The sequence below is a fragment of the Cucurbita moschata genome, unplaced genomic scaffold (genome assembly GCF_002738365.1).
Source record: "Cucurbita moschata cultivar Rifu unplaced genomic scaffold, Cmos_1.0 Cmo_Scf00032, whole genome shotgun sequence".
In the NCBI taxonomy this organism is placed as follows: Eukaryota; Viridiplantae; Streptophyta; class Magnoliopsida; order Cucurbitales; family Cucurbitaceae; genus Cucurbita; species Cucurbita moschata.
This window is the reverse complement of record NW_019268548.1, coordinates 1457224-1478526: the sequence shown is the minus strand read 5'-3', so window position 1 is coordinate 1478526 and position 21303 is coordinate 1457224. Positions and strand designations below refer to the sequence as shown.

At 35.7% G+C, this 21303-nt stretch overlaps 4 protein-coding genes and 1 long non-coding RNA gene across 8 annotated transcripts in view; 3 read left to right on the top strand and 2 right to left on the bottom strand.

Annotated features, from left to right (window-relative positions):
• The first annotated feature begins 1498 nt into the window (after positions 1 to 1498).
• On the top strand, positions 1499 to 10989 carry LOC111430044 (zinc finger protein BRUTUS-like). Of its 2 annotated transcripts, XM_023066170.1 has the most exons (15): positions 1499 to 2131; positions 3181 to 3390; positions 3839 to 4033; positions 4111 to 4478; positions 4775 to 5003; positions 5239 to 5407; positions 5547 to 6794; positions 6893 to 7064; positions 7191 to 7412; positions 7484 to 7621; positions 8813 to 9047; positions 9160 to 9219; positions 9752 to 9823; positions 10153 to 10295; positions 10722 to 10989. In XM_023066170.1, exons 1-15 carry the CDS (start codon positions 1820 to 1822, stop codon positions 10723 to 10725), a joined length of 3777 nt encoding a protein of 1258 aa, XP_022921938.1. In that variant the 5' UTR covers positions 1499 to 1819; the 3' UTR covers positions 10726 to 10989. The 2 variants fall into 2 exon arrangements, with proteins under 2 accessions (XP_022921938.1, XP_022921937.1); XM_023066169.1 differs by lacking the exon at positions 10722 to 10989 and having other exon boundaries at positions 10153 to 10569.
• LOC111430051 lies at positions 10398 to 10694 on the bottom strand. Its single transcript, XR_002708265.1, has 2 exons — positions 10571 to 10694; positions 10398 to 10515 (listed from the first exon to the last, which is right to left on the bottom strand). It is a non-coding gene; the product is annotated as an uncharacterized LOC111430051 (long non-coding RNA).
• A 1191-nt stretch (positions 10990 to 12180) lies between the features above and the next one.
• On the top strand, positions 12181 to 13501 carry LOC111429881. The gene is made up of 2 exons (XM_023065948.1): positions 12181 to 13039; positions 13154 to 13501. The coding sequence occupies exons 1-2, from the start codon at positions 12452 to 12454 to the stop codon at positions 13217 to 13219; spliced, it is 654 nt and encodes a 217-aa protein (XP_022921716.1). The 5' UTR covers positions 12181 to 12451; the 3' UTR covers positions 13220 to 13501.
• Positions 13502 to 15607: 2106 nt separating this feature from the next.
• On the top strand, positions 15608 to 19048 carry LOC111429957. Of its 3 annotated transcripts, none has more exons than XM_023066046.1 (10): positions 15608 to 16011; positions 16254 to 16349; positions 17031 to 17115; positions 17201 to 17322; positions 17938 to 17962; positions 18070 to 18153; positions 18283 to 18312; positions 18383 to 18488; positions 18605 to 18669; positions 18798 to 19048. In XM_023066046.1, the coding sequence occupies exons 1-9, from the start codon at positions 15919 to 15921 to the stop codon at positions 18666 to 18668; spliced, it is 705 nt and encodes a 234-aa protein (XP_022921814.1). In that variant the 5' UTR covers positions 15608 to 15918; the 3' UTR covers position 18669; positions 18798 to 19048. The 3 variants fall into 3 exon arrangements, with proteins under 3 accessions (XP_022921814.1, XP_022921815.1, XP_022921816.1); XM_023066047.1 differs by having other exon boundaries at positions 18776 to 19010; XM_023066048.1 differs by lacking the exons at positions 18283 to 18312; positions 18605 to 18669; positions 18798 to 19048 and adding an exon at positions 18205 to 18282 and having other exon boundaries at positions 18070 to 18119.
• Positions 19049 to 19156: 108 nt separating this feature from the next.
• Positions 19157 to 21303, bottom strand: part of LOC111429958 (40S ribosomal protein S7-1-like) — a 3021-nt gene continuing 874 nt past the window's right edge. Inside the window, exons 2-6 of the mRNA XM_023066050.1 lie at positions 20863 to 20951; positions 20707 to 20780; positions 20505 to 20628; positions 19681 to 19863; positions 19157 to 19476 (exon numbers count right to left, since the gene is read on the bottom strand). Coding sequence (XP_022921818.1) covers positions 19357 to 19476; positions 19681 to 19863; positions 20505 to 20628; positions 20707 to 20780; positions 20863 to 20937 — 576 coding nt within the window. The 5' untranslated portion in view covers positions 20938 to 20951 and the 3' untranslated portion in view covers positions 19157 to 19356. The remainder of the gene's footprint in view (positions 19477 to 19680; positions 19864 to 20504; positions 20629 to 20706; positions 20781 to 20862; positions 20952 to 21303) is intronic.

Here is a 21303-nt window from a genome sequence, read left to right as displayed (position 1 = left end):
TCGAGTCCAAACAGAACCTTAGCAAATGATTTTAAATTAATTGGAAAGCGACAGATTTCCGTTTTGATTGCGCTACCGACGATCTTCTAATTTGATTAATCAAACGTAAATTCCAGTTTAGGAATATTCAGTACCAAATCTATCCTTAAAAAGGGTAGCCCCCCCGGGCCCACAGGGAATTCAGTTGGGGGCATTTCTGGAAATATATATATATATATATATATATATATATATATATATATATATATATATATATTTAAAGTTATTTTGAATATTTAATACCTTAGTTATCATATTTTTAAATAATTTGTGATGGTCAAAATTATTATAGTTTTAAAATGTATAAACTATAATAGATATTTTAGAATTTTATGAAGTAAAATAATTAAATTATTATTTTTTAAAAAGTGATGATGTTTGATTGTGGAGTTAACTTGGACGGGCTCGTGGGGGAAGTGGGATATCACGTGCTAACATTGGTAATGACATACTCAATATCATATGTGTTAAACGTAAAATAGATCTATATATGGTAAGATAATTTACTGTTTTATGTTATCATGAATTAAGGAGAATCTATGATTTTCTAGTTTGTTACCAAATTTATGATTTCATGATTTGTTAGAATGCTGTAAATATATGAGGTCTAACCCATATAAGTCATAGTGCCATGCAACCTAACAACATGATTGATATGATTGCAACGCTCAACATGATCAACTCAACTCGTGCTTTAATTTTTACCTTCGAGAATTTTTAAAAATAATTTTAAATTTTAAATTTTTACTATTTTTATAATTTAAATAGAAAATCCAATCTTCATATTGACATGCTTTTTAAATTTATACTATATAAAAATGTGTTTTAAAAAATACAAAAATACAATATATATATATATAATTTGATACATAAAACGTGGTTGAATGAAATGAGGGGTGAAAATGCATGATGAAGCCTTATTTAATTTATATATTTAAAAAAAATGCATGGATGATGCCTTACTTCATTCGTATATTTTTAAACTTATTCAAATCGTCTCAAATTTTAATTTGTGGAAAATATAATAATTTAACGATATATTAAATGAAGGAGATTTTATGATTTTTTAAATATGAATACACGTGGATTAATGAGTTTTATATATTTATAATCATAATTTAGAGCAAATGGAAAGCTAAAAAAAATATTTCAATTTTTTTTTTCTTTTTGAATAAAACTAAAAGAAAAAGAATTATAATTGATTAAGTTTATTTTATTACCAATTTATTTTTTAATTTTCTAAATTAGAAAAAAGATTGTGGCAATCTTAGAGAGGAGGCAAAGGTTGTGTAGTGGCGAAGTATGAGTCAGGCAATCATCGTTCACACAAGCGGTCCACGTGTCAGGTTGCGAACAGAAAGAGGTGACGTCAGCGTCCACGATGGCAATATTTCGGTCCACGTTTCATCGAGGCGGGTATAAAAGGCTCTCCCTCGTCTACCCATGAGGCTTTGGCCATAGTTGTTTTATTCTTATCGACATCACCGTAAGTTCGTAGCCAGGCCTACCCTTTCTTCTCCGTTGAATAATACGAAGCAGATAATACAAAGATTTAGAGAGAGAAAGTTACGTGAAAAGGCGAAAGTAATTGAGACAGAGAGAGAGGAGGAGATGGAAACCAAGAGCTGTAGCAGCTGAGAGTGGGGAGCTGGAAGCATAGTTGGAGCGAGGAAGAACTGGAGAGGACGAGGACGAGGACGAGAGAGAATTTGGCGAAAGGAGGTGTTAGATAGGAAGGAATTTCGGAGAGAGTTCTTGCGAGAGGTGGTTTTAGAGTGAGATGGCGACGCCGTTGACAGGGCTACATCACAGGGACGGTGGCGGAGGGGTGGCTTTTTTGGCTAATTCTGTTAATAAAATGGATTCCGCGTCGTCTCCGTCGTCGCCGAATGATTGTTTGAGGAGCTCCGAGCCACAGTCTCCGATTCTTATTTTCCTTTTCTTCCACAAAGCTATTCGGAAAGAGCTCGATACGCTACACCGGCTGGCCATGGCATTTGCCATCGGCCAGAGAGCAGATATTCGGCCGCTATTTGAACGATATCATTTTCTTAGATCGATTTACAAGCACCACTCCAATGCTGAAGACGAGGTAAAATTTCTGATCCATTTCCGTGCAGATTTGCACTTGTACATGTGTGGCTGATTTTCGCCTCGTTTGCTTTTCTTTGGAACCTAGCATTATCGATTAACTTCCTTCGAATGTTTAGCTTCGGTTGCTGATTAAGTCGTAAGAGTCGGGAAGGACATGTGGTACTAGATTCTTGGTTAGGAATTGGAAAATTCTCATCATCAGAATTATAATCTACTTTTCTGTATGGTTCATTGGTACTTAAATCGTTGCTTATGCGTGACTATTTTTTGAACATGTTAATACTGTTCAGTAGACCTCATTTTCTGTGTTCCTTTAATGCGGACTCCATTAAAGACGATTTGACCTCATGTGTCAATCTTCGTTCGGATAATTACTGGATTCTAGTCCATTGTGCCCAATCGCCAGCTTAAGTAACGTCTCTTTGTCTTGTACAGCATAAGTCTGTCAATAAGTCAAATATTATTTTGGAGGAAAGTAGAATTGAAGAAATAATTGAGTGTAAGAGTTTATATTTTGGTTGTTCTTGCTTAACATTCTGAGTTCTTTAATGCCTTCTACTTTTTCATGAAGTTTATGAGTGGAAATTTATCTTCATTTTGCATTAATACTCATTTTCAAGAACTCAAAATACTGAAACTAAAAAATGAATCTCGTATAGCGGTGGTGTACTTCAATCAAAGCAGGAGCTCTGCTGTTGTCTGTAAGAAAATATTTCAACTGAATGTAGTTCGGAGGGGATGGTATGAATACTGAGGTGGTACATTAAATTAAATTTGTAAGAACCTATCAGGATATGAGCCAGTTGTTTTTTTTTGACGAAATATCAATTCTAGTGGCTTTTGCTGCTTCCTGCGTAAAAAAAGAGTGACTTAGAAGAAGCTGTCGTAAGAAGGTTGCAACGAATCATGGGATATTGCAACACTGAGCTTTCCCCCCCTATATTCTATTATTTTGCAACACTGCGTAATCATCGTTTTCTTCTGTTCGTTTTCTACCGACTTGCTGCTATAATTCTTACTTCTGAAAACTTAAATTTGGACTTGCAGGTAATTTTTCCTGCACTTGATATTCGTGTGAAGAATGTGGCACAGACATATTCCCTTGAACACAAGGGTGAAAGCAATCTATTTGATCAACTTTTTGAGCTTCTTAATTCCAATACACGAAATGATGAAAGCTTCCCAAGGGAGTTAGCGTCCTGCACTGGTGCCCTAAAGACATCTGTGAGCCAGCACATGGCTAAGGAAGAAGAGCAGGTACTCTACGGTTGCCCATGTCTCCCTAATATCTTATGCAAATCTCTGATCACTAATTAGTTCCATCTTACAATTGCTGGGTTTAATAGTAGTCGAGATCTTAATTCTGTTGAAGAAATACACGAGTTTTGCACACTCAACCCTCAAGAAACAGTAGATGCTCTTAGTTTATACTACTTGTAATACCTTACCAATCCACGTTCTTACTAAGTCTGTGTATTAAAAATCCTGAATTTAACTTATAGTTTATCTGATATGATTAAATGGGACTGGGTGAGAGATATTTAAGTGTCCATGAAAAATTACTTAAATGGGACAAGAAACTACAGTTTTCTATGAGGTGATATATTAAAAATGGCAGGTTTTTGGGTTTATATTTTTGGCTGCATGTCTAGTGATACATATACATTTTTTCTGACACATTCTCATTACTATATTCATTTTTCAGGTATTTCCCTTGCTTATAGAAAAGTTCACATTGGAAGAGCAGGCATCTCTCGTTTGGCAGTTCTTCTGCAGTATTCCTGTGTACATGATGGCTCAATTCCTCCCTTGGATTTCTTCATCTGTTTCACCTGATGAATTTCAGGATCTACAGAAATGTTTAACTAATGTAGTCCCCGAGGAAAAGCTTCTTCAACAGGTATAGGTTTTACTTGGGTTCTTTCTTATGATATGCTAATTTGATTTATAGCCAATTACTGACACTCTTTATGTAAGGTCATATTTACTTGGATGGAAGAGAGAAGTTGTGACACCGTATCAACAAGTTGCTTTGATGATTCTCCAGTTGTACATCATTCAGATCCTACTACTCATACATCAAATCATCAAACAGGAAATGTAAATTGTGCTTGTGCATTGACCAGCCATGGGAAAAGGAAATATTTGGAGTCCAGTTCTGATACATCAGATTATGTGGTAACTCATCCAATTAATGAAATACTGTTTTGGCATAATGCCATCGAAAGGGAGTTGAATGACATAGCTGAGGAGGCTAGGAAGATACAACTTTCTGGGAAGTTTAGTAATCTATCAACTTTTAACGAGAGGTTGCAATTCATTGCTGAAGTTTGCATTTATCATAGGTATATTACTCTTATTCTTTTATTGCACAGATAGTTGGAGTACGTCAGAGAAAAATTATAGCACTAATTTCATAAAAATGAAATGGTTCCTATAATTTGGCTGTAGTTTTTGAAAAAAAAAAATGTCTATAATTAAGGTCGTACTTATACTTAAAAATTCATATGGAACACATTTTCATTTTTAATTGTTATTGCCTGCAGATTTATTGCACAAGTTCATTTTCATTTTCATTTAGCTATTTTCTAAAAATTATTCAACAAAACTTGTATTACTCACCCCTCTTTTCTCATCACAGTATTGCTGAGGACAAGGTAATCTTTCCTGCAGTAGATGGAGAGTTTTCTTTTTTCCAGGAACATGCTGAAGAAGAAAGTCAATTCAATGAGTTTAGTTGCCTGATTGAAAATATTCAAAGGGCAGGGGCTAGTTCTACTTCAAGAGATGAATTTTACGTGAAGTTGTGTTCTCATGCTGATCAAATAATAGATACCATTAAGAGGCACTTCCATAATGAAGAAGTTCAGGTGACCTTCCTGGTTGATATGACATCTTATTGCAATTTTCTTCCTCAGCTTTTTTAAGGCTGGCTTAAAACGTGCAGCAAGTTCCTTATACTTTTATTACGGTATACAAACATCTATTTTCATGAAAGCTTAGAAGAGTACCTTTATGGAAGATAAATGTGATAACTTGAAAATGAATGTATCTTATATTTTCTGAAAGATGGGTTGAAGCTATATTGATTCCTTTGGCCTTTAGGTTCTTCCAGTTGCTAGAAAGCACTTTAGTTGCAAGAGACAACGGGAATTGTTGTATCAAAGTTTGTGTATGATGCCTTTGAAATTGATTGAACGAGTCTTGCCATGGCTGGTAGGATCATTAAAAGAAGATGAGGCTAGAGATTTTCTCAAGAACATGCAGTTGGCAGGTTTGTTGATTTTTCTAATTTGTCTGTTCTTTTCAAGAGACAAACCTATGAAACTTTTACTGCAGCTGTCTATTATATATCTTTTTGTTGATGATATTAATATTTTGTCGTTCTGATAGCGTATAATTCTCTTATTCAGCTCCAGCTAAAGATACTGCTTTGGTGACTCTCTTTTCTGGTTGGGCTTGCAAGGCCCGCAATAATGGTTTGTGCATATCTTCAAGAGCAGTTGGCTGTTGTGCAGTTCAAAGGTTACCTGATATTGAAGAAGACACTGTTCAATCGCCTTGTTCATGTGCCCCTGCATTGATTGCAAGGGAAGGTCCAAAATCCGATCCAGAAGAAACTAATGTTCATGTTAAGAGGCCAGCCATACGGAATGTTCCTATGTCATGCAGACTTTGTGATGGCCGTATTGCTTCAGAGACTGTTAATGTCCAGCAACAGTGTTGTAGTGATCAGTCCTGCCGTGTTCCAGCTTTAGGAGTAAACAGCAAGAATCTGGGGTTAAGTTCTATTTTCTCATCCAAGTCTATGCGATCCTTATCTCCCAGCTCTTGTGCACCTTCTCTCAATTCCAGCCTTTTTTCATGGGAAACAGATAATGCCACTTCTGATGTTGGGTCTGCAGGACGTCCCATTGATACTATTTTTAAATTTCACAAAGCGATACGCAAAGACTTGGAATATTTAGATGTTGAATCTGGAAAACTTGGTGATTGTGATGGAACATTTCTCCGGCAATTTATTGGAAGATTTCGCCTTCTATGGGGGTTATATCGCGCTCATAGTAATGCTGAAGATGATATTGTATTTCCTGCTCTGGAATCCAAAGAGACATTGCACAATGTAAGTCACTCATATACGCTCGACCATAAGCAGGAGGAAAAACTATTTGAGGATATTTCATGTGTTCTCTCTGAGATTTCACTCCTCCATGAAAGTCTGCATGAGGTTCAGTTAGATGAGAGTCATTCTAGAAGTGATGTAGGTTCTGTTAATATGGCGGGGAAGGATTGTAATAGAATGTACAACGAGCTTGCTACAAAGCTTCAAGGAATGTGCAAATCTATAAGAGTTACCCTGGATCAGCATATTTTTAGGGAAGAACTTGAGCTTTGGCCGCTGTTTGGGAAACACTTTTCCTTCGAGGAGCAAGACAAAATAGTTGGTCGTATTATTGGGACAACAGGTGCTGAAGTTCTCCAGTCAATGTTGCCATGGGTAACATCTGCACTTACTCAAGACGAACAGAATACCATGATGGATACGTGGAAGCAGGCCACGAGAAACACCATGTTCAACGAATGGCTCAACGATTGTTGGAGAGGGACTGCTTCGTCTACTTTAAATGGTGAAACATCGGAAGCTTGTGTTGCTGAGAAAGGTTTTTCCATATTTATTGATTTCACACTCATGTTGGATGTTCCTCAATTGTTCAGTATGAAAAAAATTGTAATCACATATCTCTCTCTCTCCTTCCAGATTCTGGGCTCATTGAGAGCTTGGATCAGAATGATCAAATGTTCAAGCCTGGCTGGAAAGATATTTTTCGCATGAACCAAAATGAACTTGAATCAGAAATCAGAAAGGTTTATCAGGACTCGACTCTTGATCCAAGGAGAAAAGCATATCTTGTGCAGAATCTTATGACCAGGTATGGTTTGATATAATATTTTATCATAAGCTTTGATCTACCTCCAAATTGCATAGCACGTGTTACTTCAATGTGTTGGTATGCTGTTGAATTTAAAATTAATTGCATGCTATCGTTTTCAATTAGTCGCTGGATTGCTGCACAGCAGAAATTGCCTCAAGCAAATATAGAAGACAATTCCAATGGTGAAGATGCAGCAGGACGAACACCATCTTTTCGCTGTGTCGAGAAAAAGATATTTGGGTGTGAACATTACACTAGAAATTGCAAGCTTCTTGCTGCTTGCTGCGGAAAGTTATTTACTTGTCGATTTTGTCATGATAATGTCAGCGATCACTCAATGGACAGGTATTATTTCAGGATTTACATCAAATTCAAGTGGTGTTTTGCCCCTCTGATATTTTGTCCCATGATTTTAGGAAAGCAACATCAGAGATGATGTGTATGAACTGTCTAACAATTCAAGCAGTTGGGCCAGTATGCACTACACCTTCTTGCAATGGATTATCAATGGCGAAATACTATTGCAATATTTGTAAATTTTTTGATGATGAAAGGTACAAATTCTGATACTTCATAATTTTTAAGAAATATGATATTATATCTGTGGCTTGATAAGCCCTCAGAAGAAATGATATTCTCAAGCGAGATATCTAACGATTAATGTGCTAATTATGTTTATTAACAATTTTGTACATAACATCAGATACAAATGATTCCTTTGGTTGTTAATATTTCATGAAATTTTCCATTCTCTCAAGATTGTATTATCATTTTTTTCCTATTTATATCTTGACTTGCATGCTGTAAACAGTAAGGGTGATAAATGGTGATTGCAACACATATTCATATGTTGACTTTAATTGCTAGAAGAAGTTGGACCAGATTAGAGATAAATAGACTTTAGCATTAAAAACTATCTTACGATATTTCATAGCAGGGCTGAAAGTTGTAGCTTGTAGGGACATCCTTCGGAAAAATGTTAGGTTTAATGTCTCCCTGTGGACGGTGGTGCCTTTTATCAGGATGATTTAGGTGTTATTCTTTCAGATTAGAGATCCTTTTTCTAGGTTTGGGCTCCTCTTGTGCGCGCTTTTTGTTTTTTGTAGATCCTTTCAACTTTCTCTTGATTGCCTTCATATATGGCTGGCAACAGGCAACTCTTAGTTGACTGAAATATCTATGGATAAAATTCCCAGTTACTGAGATTTGTGAATAAATATCAAGGAAAGACTAATTTCTTCAGGAGGTAGTTGAGTGGGTCAGTTTTCAACTTGAAGAGTCTTGGCCAAATCAAAATTGCTATCAACTGGAAATGATTCAGAATTTTGGTAACAAAATACTCGAAATGTAACTGAACCCAAGAAGACACTCAAATCTAGCCACAAAACTAGACTGCATAGCAAAGCTCAAATCTAATACCAAAATGACTACACCCAGCAAAGCTTAAAATATCAGCAACCACAAAACTAGCTAGAGCTCCTGTCTAACCTCGAATCTTCAGAAAGCTAATGTTCAATTTTTTTTGGGTTAACTGATGGGAGAAATTGTTCCTGTGACCTTGTGGAGTACCTTAAATGATGTCTTTTGTGGCTATCCTCTTTCATGGGATTGTACCAAGAAATGTTTTAACTCATCTGGTTTGTTGACTATTTCATCGAAGACTGTCATGATAAATAAATGTTTTTAGAATAACAGAAATCTAGCTAAATCTTTTTTGTATTCTCATGGTCACAATTGTTCTCTAGGACTGTGTATCATTGCCCATTTTGCAACTTATGCCGTGTTGGGAAGGGTCTTGGAATTGATTTTTTCCATTGCATGATTTGCAATTGTTGCCTTGGGATAAAGCTGGAGAGTCACAAGTGCCTGGAGAAAAGTTTAGAAACGAATTGTCCCATCTGTTGTGATTTCTTATTTACATCCAGTGCAACAGTCAGACCGCTACCCTGTGGTCATTACATGCATTCAGCTTGCTTTCAGGTTTGGATTATATCTTACGGATCCTGGATAATTTAAATGAACTCTGTTTGGTTGGTGTGTTCTGTAAAATGAGTTTAGGATATTGATGTTACATGCATTATGGTGTTTGTAGGCCTACACTTGCAGCCATTATACCTGTCCTATTTGCAGCAAGTCCTTGGGAGATATGGCGGTAAGGGAATTTTCAATTCTTTTTGTTGATTTTTTGTGTTTATTCTGTCATTTTTTTTGGGCTTAATGTATTTTTTTTCATCCTGTTTGATTCCCATAAATCAATCACCACAAGGTTAGAATTGCAATCAGTACTGTCAATGAGTCTTAAATCTTATGAGCTATCAGAAACGATTTGAGTGAATTTAGTTGAGGAATATCTTGTCGACCGATAGGTCAGATGTTCAAATCTCCCATCCTCATTTGTGGTTGAAAAAAAGGAAAGTTGGCTAGGAGAATATGTATTTCTACCAGCAGACATTTTTCATTTTTATTGTAATGAGCTTTCCTCTAGTCTGAATTTCTTTCATTACATTTTATTAGCCTTGGGGAGTTTGACCAGTTTGTTCTTTACATGTCAAGTTTCTATATCTTGCGAAGATGCCGGAGATTGTGACTTTTAACATCGTCCTTTAATGTTGTCATTTACACATAGAAGGCTATATAAAGCAAATTTGAACCAGATCTTCATATTGTTTGTAACATGTGCTTAGGTTTATTTTGGCATGCTTGATGCCTTGTTGGCTGCTGAGGAGCTGCCAGAGGAGTACAGGGAACGTTGCCAGGTACATTCTGTCATTTCTTCCTTCTCTGTTGGTGGTTTAGGAATTGGTTTGAGGGCGTTATTGTTCTTGATTGTGTAACTTCATCATTACACAAAAAATAAAATCTCGAATTCTTCCTTCCTCTCCAACACAAAAAAGGAGTTTATTTTTAACCCTTTAACTTGGCTTCAATAATCTAATTCGAAGCAAATATTTGACTTGGCGAAGTTCGGAATTTGAAATGATGTTAAAAAAAGAGGCTTATAGTTATAGTAATTTCTTCCATATCGATATTATTTGTGATTTAACTTAATAAGGAGCAAGTAGTCTAATGAGGGTGTGGAATCCAGGACATACTGTGCAACGACTGTGAACGGAAAGGCACATCGCGGTTCCATTGGCTATATCATAAATGCGAGTTCTGCGGATCATACAACACCCGGGTAATCAAGAACGATGCCGCATATGCCGCTGAATGCCCCTCTTCCAATCAGTGAGATTTCTTTTACAGTGACAAAAGTAATATACACGCTTTTTATTGCTTTCTTTCTTTTGTACATATTATTATATCAATCCCTCTCCACCAGGAAGCTGGTTTTTTTTTTTTTTTTTTTATTACATCTAATTCACACGTTGTTCATATCGGTCTATCGGTCTGTGTAGATTCCTCTTCCTGATCCCATTTTATTTGCCTTCAAGATTCATCCTGCGAACTGTAAAATTGAATTTACTTTGAAATTCAATGTTCATAGAACACCATCGACTTACCCTTTCCTGACCCATTTCATATCCCTCGTTGCTTGCATTCACCTTTTTTCCTGGTTTGGAAGTGATTTTCTGTTTATTTTCATTTTGTATTCTAAATTTCATTCATCTATTGTGTATATATTCCTTTTCGTGTAATTCTAATATTTTACAGATAACGACCACTGGCTCTTCTCCTCGGCAAGATACATACCTCATTGCTAAGGCGAGGTATCTTTTTTTCATAAATAGATTGTGTATGGTCGTGGGTAGCTTGTTGTACCAAATCCTTGTTTCGAAGGTCACACCAGCGTCCCACCTCAAATGGTTCAAAATCTGTGTAGGTCCTGATGGGTTTTTTTTTTTTTTTTTTAATATAATTATTTTCTTTTTGGTCTTAAGTTTTACATTAAAATGGTTAAATTTTGGGAGACTGGAAGGAGGAATGAGAAAACAAATCATGTGCGTATTACTAATCTTGGCCACCTAATTTATTTAAAATAAACTCTCTCGATAGTGTGTTTGCCATGTTTAATTGATTTAAAGAGGATTAGTGAAGTTGGTTTAATTAATAGTCTACAATGCAAGCAAAAAGGCTTTTAAAAAGTTAATTTGATTGCAAGTTTGGTAAAACTGGTTTAATTAATAATTGCAAGGAATATATATAGGTTAGGTAAAGTCTCTAGAATTCATTTTTATGTTGGATAAAACTCTTCTAAGTAGTTCTTATAAAAAGGACTAATGATGAGAATTTTGATTAAACCGTAAGAAAAAGTTCGAGATTGAATTTTAACTTTTTTTTTTTTTAAAAAAAAAAAAAAAATTATACTAAATTTCTAATTTTAACATTTTTGAAGGCCAATGGGTATTATGTTTATAATTTAGGAGGACTAATTTTCTCTCTCGAGTTGAGCTTCATTAAATTTGAGTATTCCAAAAGTTATGTTTATAACTTAGGACTAATTTTCTCTCTCGAGTTAAGCTTCATTAAATTTGAGTATTGCAAAAGTTATGTTTATAACTTAGGACTAATTTTCTCTCTTGAGTTGAGCTTGAGATTAAATTTGAGCATTACAAAAGTTTTTTTTAGTAGAATGAAAATTTGAATATTTTTAGTAGAATGAAAAAAACTATTAATAAATGTCTACTCGAGTCGAAACAAATTAAAATATTGTTAACTCACGTCATAAATATAAAAATGGAATATTTTGAAAACAACCAACATTTTATTCTATTTCAGTTTGTCGTCTTTCACATAAATAATCTAAAGAGTTAAATAATGTCTTAAAAGTTATTTTTTAATCTTACCGTTAAAATTAAATGCTCACGAGATTACTCATGAGATCACAAGATCTTTTTATCTAATTTAATGATAACATTAAGGAATGAACTGATCTTAAAAACAATTTCTATTTAATAAAATATATTATTTTATGTCACATATATATATTTTTATTCAAATTCAAGTAAAGATTGTAATGGTTAAGAAAGTTTCATATTTAATTTGATTAGTTTAAAAGTTCGACCGTTAAATTTAATTTTTCACTTTTTATTTATTTATTTATTTATTTGGTTGTTTTAATTCAATAAAGTTGAGAGGTATTAAAGGTTTAAAGTGTTCCATACCGCTTGTGACTTCGCCAACATTTTACTCTCAGCCACACCAAAAAGCCTAAACCGACCCGCCTCCTCTCCCCCTTTCATTCTTTAAGCACCTTTTCCCCGCGACTCTCATTTCCATCCCCTCTTCATTCTCCCCTCCCACTCTTCTACCTCGCATTAGCTCAACCTCTTCCCCTCCCCAATCCCGATTCTCGCCCCCTAACTTCACTGACAAGGCTCTGGAATTGCAGGCCTTGTGTGTTCTTCGCCGAATTTTAGCTTCGAATTCTTGCGATCAAGCTCATGGCTATGGCGCCTGATCGATCAAAGCCGCTGCACAACTTCTCCTTGCCGTATCTCAAATGGGGCTCCCAGAGATTCCTCAAGTGTATGAAGCTTTCTTCTAACTCCAACCCCGCTGCTCATCGCCAATCGGAATCCTACCGAGTCCGGGAGAGACCTATTAATTCTAAAGGCGCGAACTCCACCAGATTCTCTTCTCCGATGAAACCTAGTGAAGGGAACAACGATGGGAGCAGTTCCATTGAAATCATGCGCGAGAAGATCATGCTCGATATTAGGGAGGAATCGAAGAGACTCAAGTTTTCGATTGCTGATGAAGGCGGCGAGGGGGAATCCGCTGCGGCTCGGCCGTGGAATTTGCGGACTCGTAGAGCAGCGTGTAAGGCTCCTCCAGATGAGAGGACTCCAGAATTCGGTTCATCTTCGATCAAAGCTGTAACGAAGAAGGAGAAGGAGAAGGAGAAGAATCGCAGTACGCTATTTGTATCGCTGTCGAAAGAGGAGCTTGAAGAGGACTTCGCGGTGCTCGTCGGTAAGCTACCGAGGAGGCCAAAGAAGAGGCCTAGAACTGTACAAAAGCAATTGGATGTAAGAATAGGGAGGAATTTCAGTTTTCAATCGATTTCATTCCATTGTTCTTCTGGATCGATTTCATTCCATTGTTCTTCTGAATGGTTATTGATTTTACTCATCATTTTGCAGGCACTTTTTCCTGGGCTGTTACTGACTGAAATCACTGTAGATTCATATAAAGTTGCTGAAACTTGAAAGGTTCCATTTGGTTTCTACTTCGGATATCATGATTCTTGCTGACTGCCATTTCTGAATTGGATATGCAGGAGAGATGAAATCTCCTTGCTGTTTGTGGTAACATATTCTCTGTTTCTATCACAATAATGGCTAGAAAAGCAAGATGTGTGAATAATTAGCAAAATAAAATTTGAAGTAACTGTAAATTCTGTGTGCCAAGTTTCTTGATTGTTCTGTTCATACTATAATCCTTAACCATCTGGAATGCAATGGCAGGCATATTGGTTCTTGGGTTCATAACTCTCATTCTCCTCTAGGTGGATAGTTTGTTCATCTGGGAAAATTTCTTGTTGGGCAATCTAAAATTTAGCTCTATTCAAAGGTTTAGTTAGGTATCAGTTTATTCTGCAATATCAACAGTTTTGACATTTACCTAAGGACAGAGCTCTGTTCTTCAGCATAAGCGCCTTTATCTATTCTTTGTCAATTGCTTTGGTGGTAGCTTCAACAATCTGAAATGAAAGGGTGAAGCCATTTTTTTTTTTTTTTTTTTGAGATGAAAACTAATTTGGAAGAAATCTTATAACTTTTTTGGTGAGATCCCACGTCGATTGGAAAGGGGAACGAAGCATTCCTTATAAGGGTGTGGAAACCTCTCCCTAATCAATGTGTTTTAAAATTGTGAGGCTAACGTTGATATTTAATGGGCTAAAGCTGACAATATCTACCCGCATGGGCTTGGATTATTACAAATGGTATTAGAACTAGACACCGGACAGTGTGCCAGTGAGGACGTTAGTCCAAAAGGTGAATTACATCGGCGTTCTATTTTTACTTCTTGCTTGCATCCTAATGCAAACAAGAGGAGATTATCATTTGTTCGTAGATTGTTTGATTCCTATAAAGTACCTTTTGTTGGGACAAAGTTCTCCAAGGAGTTTACTTCACAAGGAAACCTTCTACTCTCATTCAAGCAGCTGTAATAGTTTCGATCTTATCTCTACCATTTTTTTTTTTTGTCAGCATTGTGAGTGAATCCGGTCTTTATCATGGAAAGGTGTTGATATCAGTTTTAGACACCGAACAGTGTGTCAGTGAAAACGCTGATCCAAAAGGTGGATTACATCAGTTCTATTTTCACTCCTTGCTTGCATCCTAATGCAAACAAGAGGAGATTATCATTTGTTCATAGATTGTTCGATTTCTATAAGGTACTTTTTGTTGGGACAAAGTTCTTCAAGGAGTTTACTCCACAAGAAAATCTTCTACTCTCGTTCAAGCTGTGTAATAGTTTCGATCTTATCTCTGCCATTTTTTTTTGTAAGTATTGTGACCGAATTAGGTCTTTGTTATGGGAAGATGTTGATATCAGTTCATCCGGCCATCATTTGATGGTTTGTCTAAAGATTTCGTTTGAAACGATTTTTTCTGAGTTATCTCAAATAAGGGTGTACACAGGCTGGGTTGGATTGAGTTGAGGAAAGTTTTTGGACCAACCCAAAAGCTCAGGTCAGTTGGATTAATAACTCAATCCAACTCGAAAATTTTACAACTCAACCCAACCTAACCCTCTGTTTTTGGGTTGGTTGTCAGGTTGTCACAAAAATTCATTTTTAAATTTTTTTTTATTTATCCATGGATTATAATTAATTTTTGTTCTAAGCGTGGTTGATTGTTGAAAGATATGATTGAAACGACTCTTTTTGTGCGTTATCTCAAACAAGTCCGAACTTGTATTCTAGGTGAATGTTACAACTTTTACGTTCTATTAGGTACGGGAATTTGAACGTATAGCTTTAGTGTTGGTTAAAAAATACTTGGCATTATTTATTAAAAAAAAAAAAAGGAATTTGTTACGGTTTGCTTTTTCCCACCATCCTTTTTCTCACCTTTTCCTTTTCCCCTCCTTTCTTTAGCCACAAAAAGTGAAAACTAAGTCCAAAATTATAGATAAAAAAAGAAAACTTTATATCTTATTTTAATTCCTTTGACCGTTTTAATTTAGGTATAAATAATGTAAAATATAGTTCTTCTGTTTAATTACATCATAATTCGTTAATTACGTCATTTTTTTATGTCAAGAAATGTATTATTTTTTTCATTTATGATAGATCACTTTCTTTTTATAACCAACTAAGCAAAAATTATATTTTTGGATTTTATGATTAAAATTAAAAAAAAAAAACCATTTGTTTGGTTATATTTAGATATTAAATAATTTATATTTTCATAGGAAAGTCAGTTGGAAAAAAATTGTATTCTAAAAAAATTAATAAATTAAAGACAAAAGTAGTTGAGATAAAAATTATTAAAAAAACTCGAATTTCCTCATTTAATTATTAAATAATATGTCTAAAAATAATATTAAATATTGTGGATTTTTTTAGTTTTTTTTTTCAATTTTTCTAAATCTAAAAAAAAAAAAAAAGAGGAAAAAAAGTTGACTGTGGTTTGTAAGTCCCCATTGGTCTCCGTCGAATCGTCGTCGGAATTGGGAATCCTTTCTCTGGTTCTTCAGCTCCGCCTTCCGACGGCCTATCACTGATCGGGATCAGCACTCTCTCGTCTGACGACGACAAACGAAACTCCATTTTCACTCTATGCTCTTTTTGTAGATCTCGTTCTCGGAGTTCAACCAGTTAGATTAGTCGAAGACTAATCAGGCAAGTCGAGTTTCGGATTTCTCTTGACTAGTTGGATTTAGCGAATTCCTCGAAATGAAACCTAATTGGGAGCTTAAGCACTGCTGCAATCACGAGCAAGTTGTGTTTCTGATCACCGTTTCTGTTTGTACAGTTGTTATACTAGCGGTATCTCTCTTAATTCACTGCTACTATTTGTTCCTTCAAAATATTGGATCGGTGGAAATATTTGAATTCTTTATGATAATCTGGTGTTTGTTTAATTGGAAAGTAGCAAATTCTTGATTAGCATTCCATTTTAGTAACCAGGGGACTTTTAACGATGAACTTCAAATTTTCACTTCAAAAGGAGTTTTATATCGTTTTCCTTTCTTTCTGAGGTTAGCTCTGAATCAGTCTGTTTATTTTAGCTCTGGAGGACGATACTGTTGAAACCATTCAAACTTGTCACGGTGTTCCTTCACGAGGCAAGCCATGCCATTGTTTGCAAGCTTACCTGTGGTCATGTAAGATGCTAAATTCTTCACATGTTCTTCTCATTGTTAAATTTGTGACGCTCAATGAATCATTGTTTGCCTCGATTTTGAGTGAAAACAATTAAGTAGCTTCATTTATAATGTCAAATCTAAAACTATGACTGAGGATTCACTATTTTGGATAATGAAGCCTATGTTATTGGTGTTTTTGTGACTATATTATAACTCGTGTAGATCAGTTTGTTTCATTATCTTTCTTGGTTTTGCATTAGGAAATGAATTACTTCATATACATCCTACTTTCTGGGCTAGAGAAATAGATGTTGAGGATTATTGAGAGTGAGTCCCACCTTTGTTAATTTAGTGGAAGATCATGGGTTTATAAGCGAGAAATACTATCTCCATTGGTGTGAGCCATTTTGGGGAAGCCCAAAGCAAAGCCATGAGAGCTTATACCATCGTGGAGAGTCGTGATTCCTAACAATAGAAACATGCGAAGATGCGAAAATTGCATTTGTTCACAGTAAACAGAATTTTGGTTTCTGTCTATCTATGAATTACTTTATAAACATGCTACTTTCTTTTCCTTGTGATATTAATGTTGCTAATGCAGACCCTTAGTTAATGTAGGTTGATTTAATTTCTCACGAACATGCGAAGATTGTCATTAGTTAGTGTAATCATGATGTACTTAACTGCTTAAGCTTCCAGGTAGAAGGAATTCAGGTTCATGCTGATGAAGGTGGAGCTACACAAACACGCGGTGGCGTGTATTGGTTGATCTTGCCTGCCGGATGTCTCTCTCTGTCTCTCTCTCTCATGCACATACACACACATTCTCATGTGGTTGATACCAGCTGATTACTCTGTTTTCATTGTAGATATTGGTTCATCATTCTGGGGGATGCTCTTGATACTAGCATCTACAAATCTTCTTACGTCCAGAATAGCTGCAGGGTGCTTTCTTGTTTCTCTTCTTGTAGTACTTTGTGTAGCTAAAAATGTAAGTAACTTTGTTGATATTTTCAATTTGTCTGTTAAATGCATTAGTTTCTGCAGCTAAATGTGCATTCGTGCTCTTATTCGAAATTAGAAAGAAAAGTTGGATCCACCAAAACTTGGTTTCTTGGAACCTATATAACGGCCCAAGCCCACCGCTAGCGTATATGTCTTCTTTGGACTTCCCACATCGGTTGGGGAGGAGAACGAAACATTCTTTATAAAGGTGTGGAAACCTCTCCCTAGTAGACGCGTTTTAGAAACCTTGAGAGAAATCTTGAAAAGGAAAACCCAAAGAGAACAATATTTATTAACGATGGGCTTAGGGCGTTACAACCTACGTAGAGAAATCAGGAGATGCATATATTTTAGATAGACACCTAGTTGTGTTGAACACTTCGCCAGCTAGCTTAATTGCATTTTAACCTTTCTAATATATCATAATATATCGTACTATATTAGCTCCATTTATTGTGATTGTGTGAATGATTCTTTCCTCTCTTCAGCGGATAAATCATAAATTTCATTTACTTTACCTTGATATTATGTCCGCCAGCAATTGGTAGTAATAGCTAAACTTATTGACTGATATATTTGTGTCCTTTACGACCATTTGCAGTGGACACTTCGTGGACTATGCATTGGTGAGTGTCGAAGCCTAATACACAAAACTTGATGGCTGTAAGCCTGTGACTGATATAGCCAACACAATGTGCATCCCTTACGAAATATTCTCATCTTGTGCAACTAGGATTCATCATTTTTCTTGGTGTCGTCTGGGTCCTGCAAGAAACAACTAAAGTGCGTGTTCTTCGTTATGTTATCCTATTTATTGGTAACATTTCTCCTTTTACATCATTCAAGAATCTCTTGCATGTTTGTGCAGAAGATGATTGTATTCATCGTCCAAACTGACAATGGGATGGAGGGAAAGACTGACCCATTTTGTTTATCAAAACTGCAGGTGTAATGAATAGCCTGTTCTCAGTTTATGGTATAGCTTCCGAATGCCTTCTACTTTATCGATTATTACTGCTATGTTAGTTCTGTTATGTTCTTTTCAGATATTTATGATGATCTAATATCCCGAAGAGTTCATTCAAGTGATGCTGAGAAATTTGCTGAGGTGTGTCCTTGCCCGTGTAACGGTGTTGGATGGGGAATTATTTGGTGAGTATCTTATATTATCACGAGTTAAAATGAGTCCACCCACCCGAATTTAGATTCATACCTTCAACTAATATATTCGAAGAAGGACGATGCTTATAATTGAATACGATATGCAGGGGTTTTATATCCTTCATTTTTCTTTGCGGAGCTATGTACCTAGGTCTTGTGATCTTGTCTTGAGGTATGTTCGGTTTTTGCTAAATGACGACCCTCCCCCCTCCCCCTCTCCCCAATAGTTTAAAGCGTCAATTATCACTCTAAAGGTCAAGAGCCCACCTAAATGCTAGTTTTTTTCTACCACGTGGCCAGGTTCAGCTACTTTTATTATTGAAGAACAAGTCGACTTGAGCAGCCTGGATTTTTCATAGAACGGAACGGACGTTGTCATGGAAATCTTGTCTTCTTTATATCCAACAGTTAGGAGAACTCTGTAATTTGATTTTTACTGATTCAGAGTTGAAAAATTATATTGATTGAAGTTGGAGAAATTAAAAGCAAAGTACATTACCGTAATTGCACTTGTGGAGGTATGATCAAATATAAATGCTTGATTAGATGCTCAGGTTGAATAATACGAGAATTTTAGAACACTATAAAAGAAAAAAATTAAATAAAAATTGCTTGCTTTGTTTTCTATTTTTGGTTGGGAGAAATGGGAAGGTTAAAAATAAATTAAGTAGAAGTGGATAGAATGTCATTGAAACCAGAAAATTAATCCAATGTGACAAGAGTATGGTTCAACAAGATCACATATTCAAAAAACGAGGTCTCAAAAATCTATTACTTGAAATCAAAATTGAAAAGCTCCCACCTGATTCCAACCCTATGATAAACAAACACCACCAAAATGTGCAACATATAAGGTGTCTTACGCCTCAGTAATTGGGTACTCGAAGACGACATCTTTTCCAGAAAGCTTCCTGTAAACAGCAGCAAAGCTCTCCAATTTGTACTCGGTGTTATTCCGTTCTTTCGGGTCCAAGAACACCTTTCAAAATTTAGATAAGTTGAGATTTTAGTGAATACATATATATATATATATATATATATATCAATATCAAGAACATTGACCACGACATGGCTCGTGTTACAGCAAAGAGACATGCACAAAGTTTAATCCGAAAACAGTTTTCTAACCTTCCTCGATCACCTATGAGAATTTTAATTACCAAAATGGTCAAAACGTAATTACCTTCATGATCTTTGATCCATCAACACGGTATCTAATACGCTTGCCAACAATCTCTGCAGGCAATACAATGTCTTCAAGCATTGCCTCATGCACAGAAGTGAGAGTACGGGTACGGGGCCTCTGAGCTGCTGATCCTTTCTTTGGAGGCCTCAATATCCTTCTAGTAGCAATCAGGATTACATCCTATTATAGAGCAACAATGGTTTATGAATAAATAGAATATGAAAATGTAGAGGCGACAAATATGTACAACACAAAACAATTTTATGTCTTTTTCAGATCATGGAGGCTCAAACCTCTGAGGATGCTCAAAGGCTTTGTCTTTGTAACTCACTGTCAATATGTCTTAAAAAATATAACCCTCACTAACTAACGTAATGGACCAAGTGAGTCAATCCATCACTACTTGACCTCATTGGCTTAAAAGACATTGAATACAACTAAAGGAATAAGGCTTATTTAAAACTTATTAATGGTGCAAATTATCATGTTCAATTGTAATTATCACCTTTTTCATGTCTGTCCATCTACATTATTTAATTTGAGGCATACACGCCCCCTCTCTCATTCTAGAGAACGTTGCTAGAGGAAGCGGAAGGCGGTAAACAAGTAATAGACACTGATCAAATATCATTGCTACAGGTAGTACATTAGCTAAATCAACCCCCAAAGTGATATGCAACATCAAGATTTTTTGTTTCATCGATTATGAATTGGTCTAAAATATTTCTCAGTCGAGGATGCTAACTAGTCGTAATCAGTAGAGTAGTTAAATAGTCACCGAAATAAAACCAAACCAGGGAAAAAAAGATATCTCTCCACACCTTTCCACTGAATTTCTTTTCAAGCTCTCTAACAAGCCTCAAGTAAATCTTGCGAAAGGCCTTCCTCAATCTGTATGGGACATAGACCACAACAGCCTTGCGGTTTCCAGAAACATCAACTTGACTGCAAGATAATTATGAAAGATAAAATTCATACGAGATAGAGTCCATAAAAAAAACAACTATTGTTTATCCTTCTTACATTGCAGAATTAATGTAGAGATCCTTCAGATCACTTTTAAGCTCGGAGTTGGTGTTTTCCAAATCAAACAATGCCTAAAGAGACGAGGAATAATTAGTTAAAACGAACACAAAACACTGCCAATGTTAGCAATCGGTAGATAATTTAAAAGTTCACCTGAGCAACAGTTTCCTCAAATTCTGAGGGGTCGACACCATTATCCTTGTGGATCTTCTTCCTCGCCGTAAACATCCTTCCGATTTAGGCTATAAATCATGAAGCACATAAACCTCAAAACAAGATTTTCATAAATAAGACATAAATTGTCTATAAACAGTGAAGGTGTTCATAAATACAGAACTAGATGTGGAAAATTACAAAACTGTCTACATTGATACTCGATGAACTTTAACATAAATGACACAGCTCCAAGTTAGCTAAGAACAATCACAAAATAGAAAGTTGTGCATACAGTATCCCCTTCAATCTCCCAAGGAGAAGAAATACTAAACCAAATCCATTAATTTTCCGACTATCCATAGGGCGACAATATCTCCAGCAATTTCAATCAACAAAAGCGCAAACGAGAAAAAAAAAAAAAAAAAAAAAAAAAAAAAA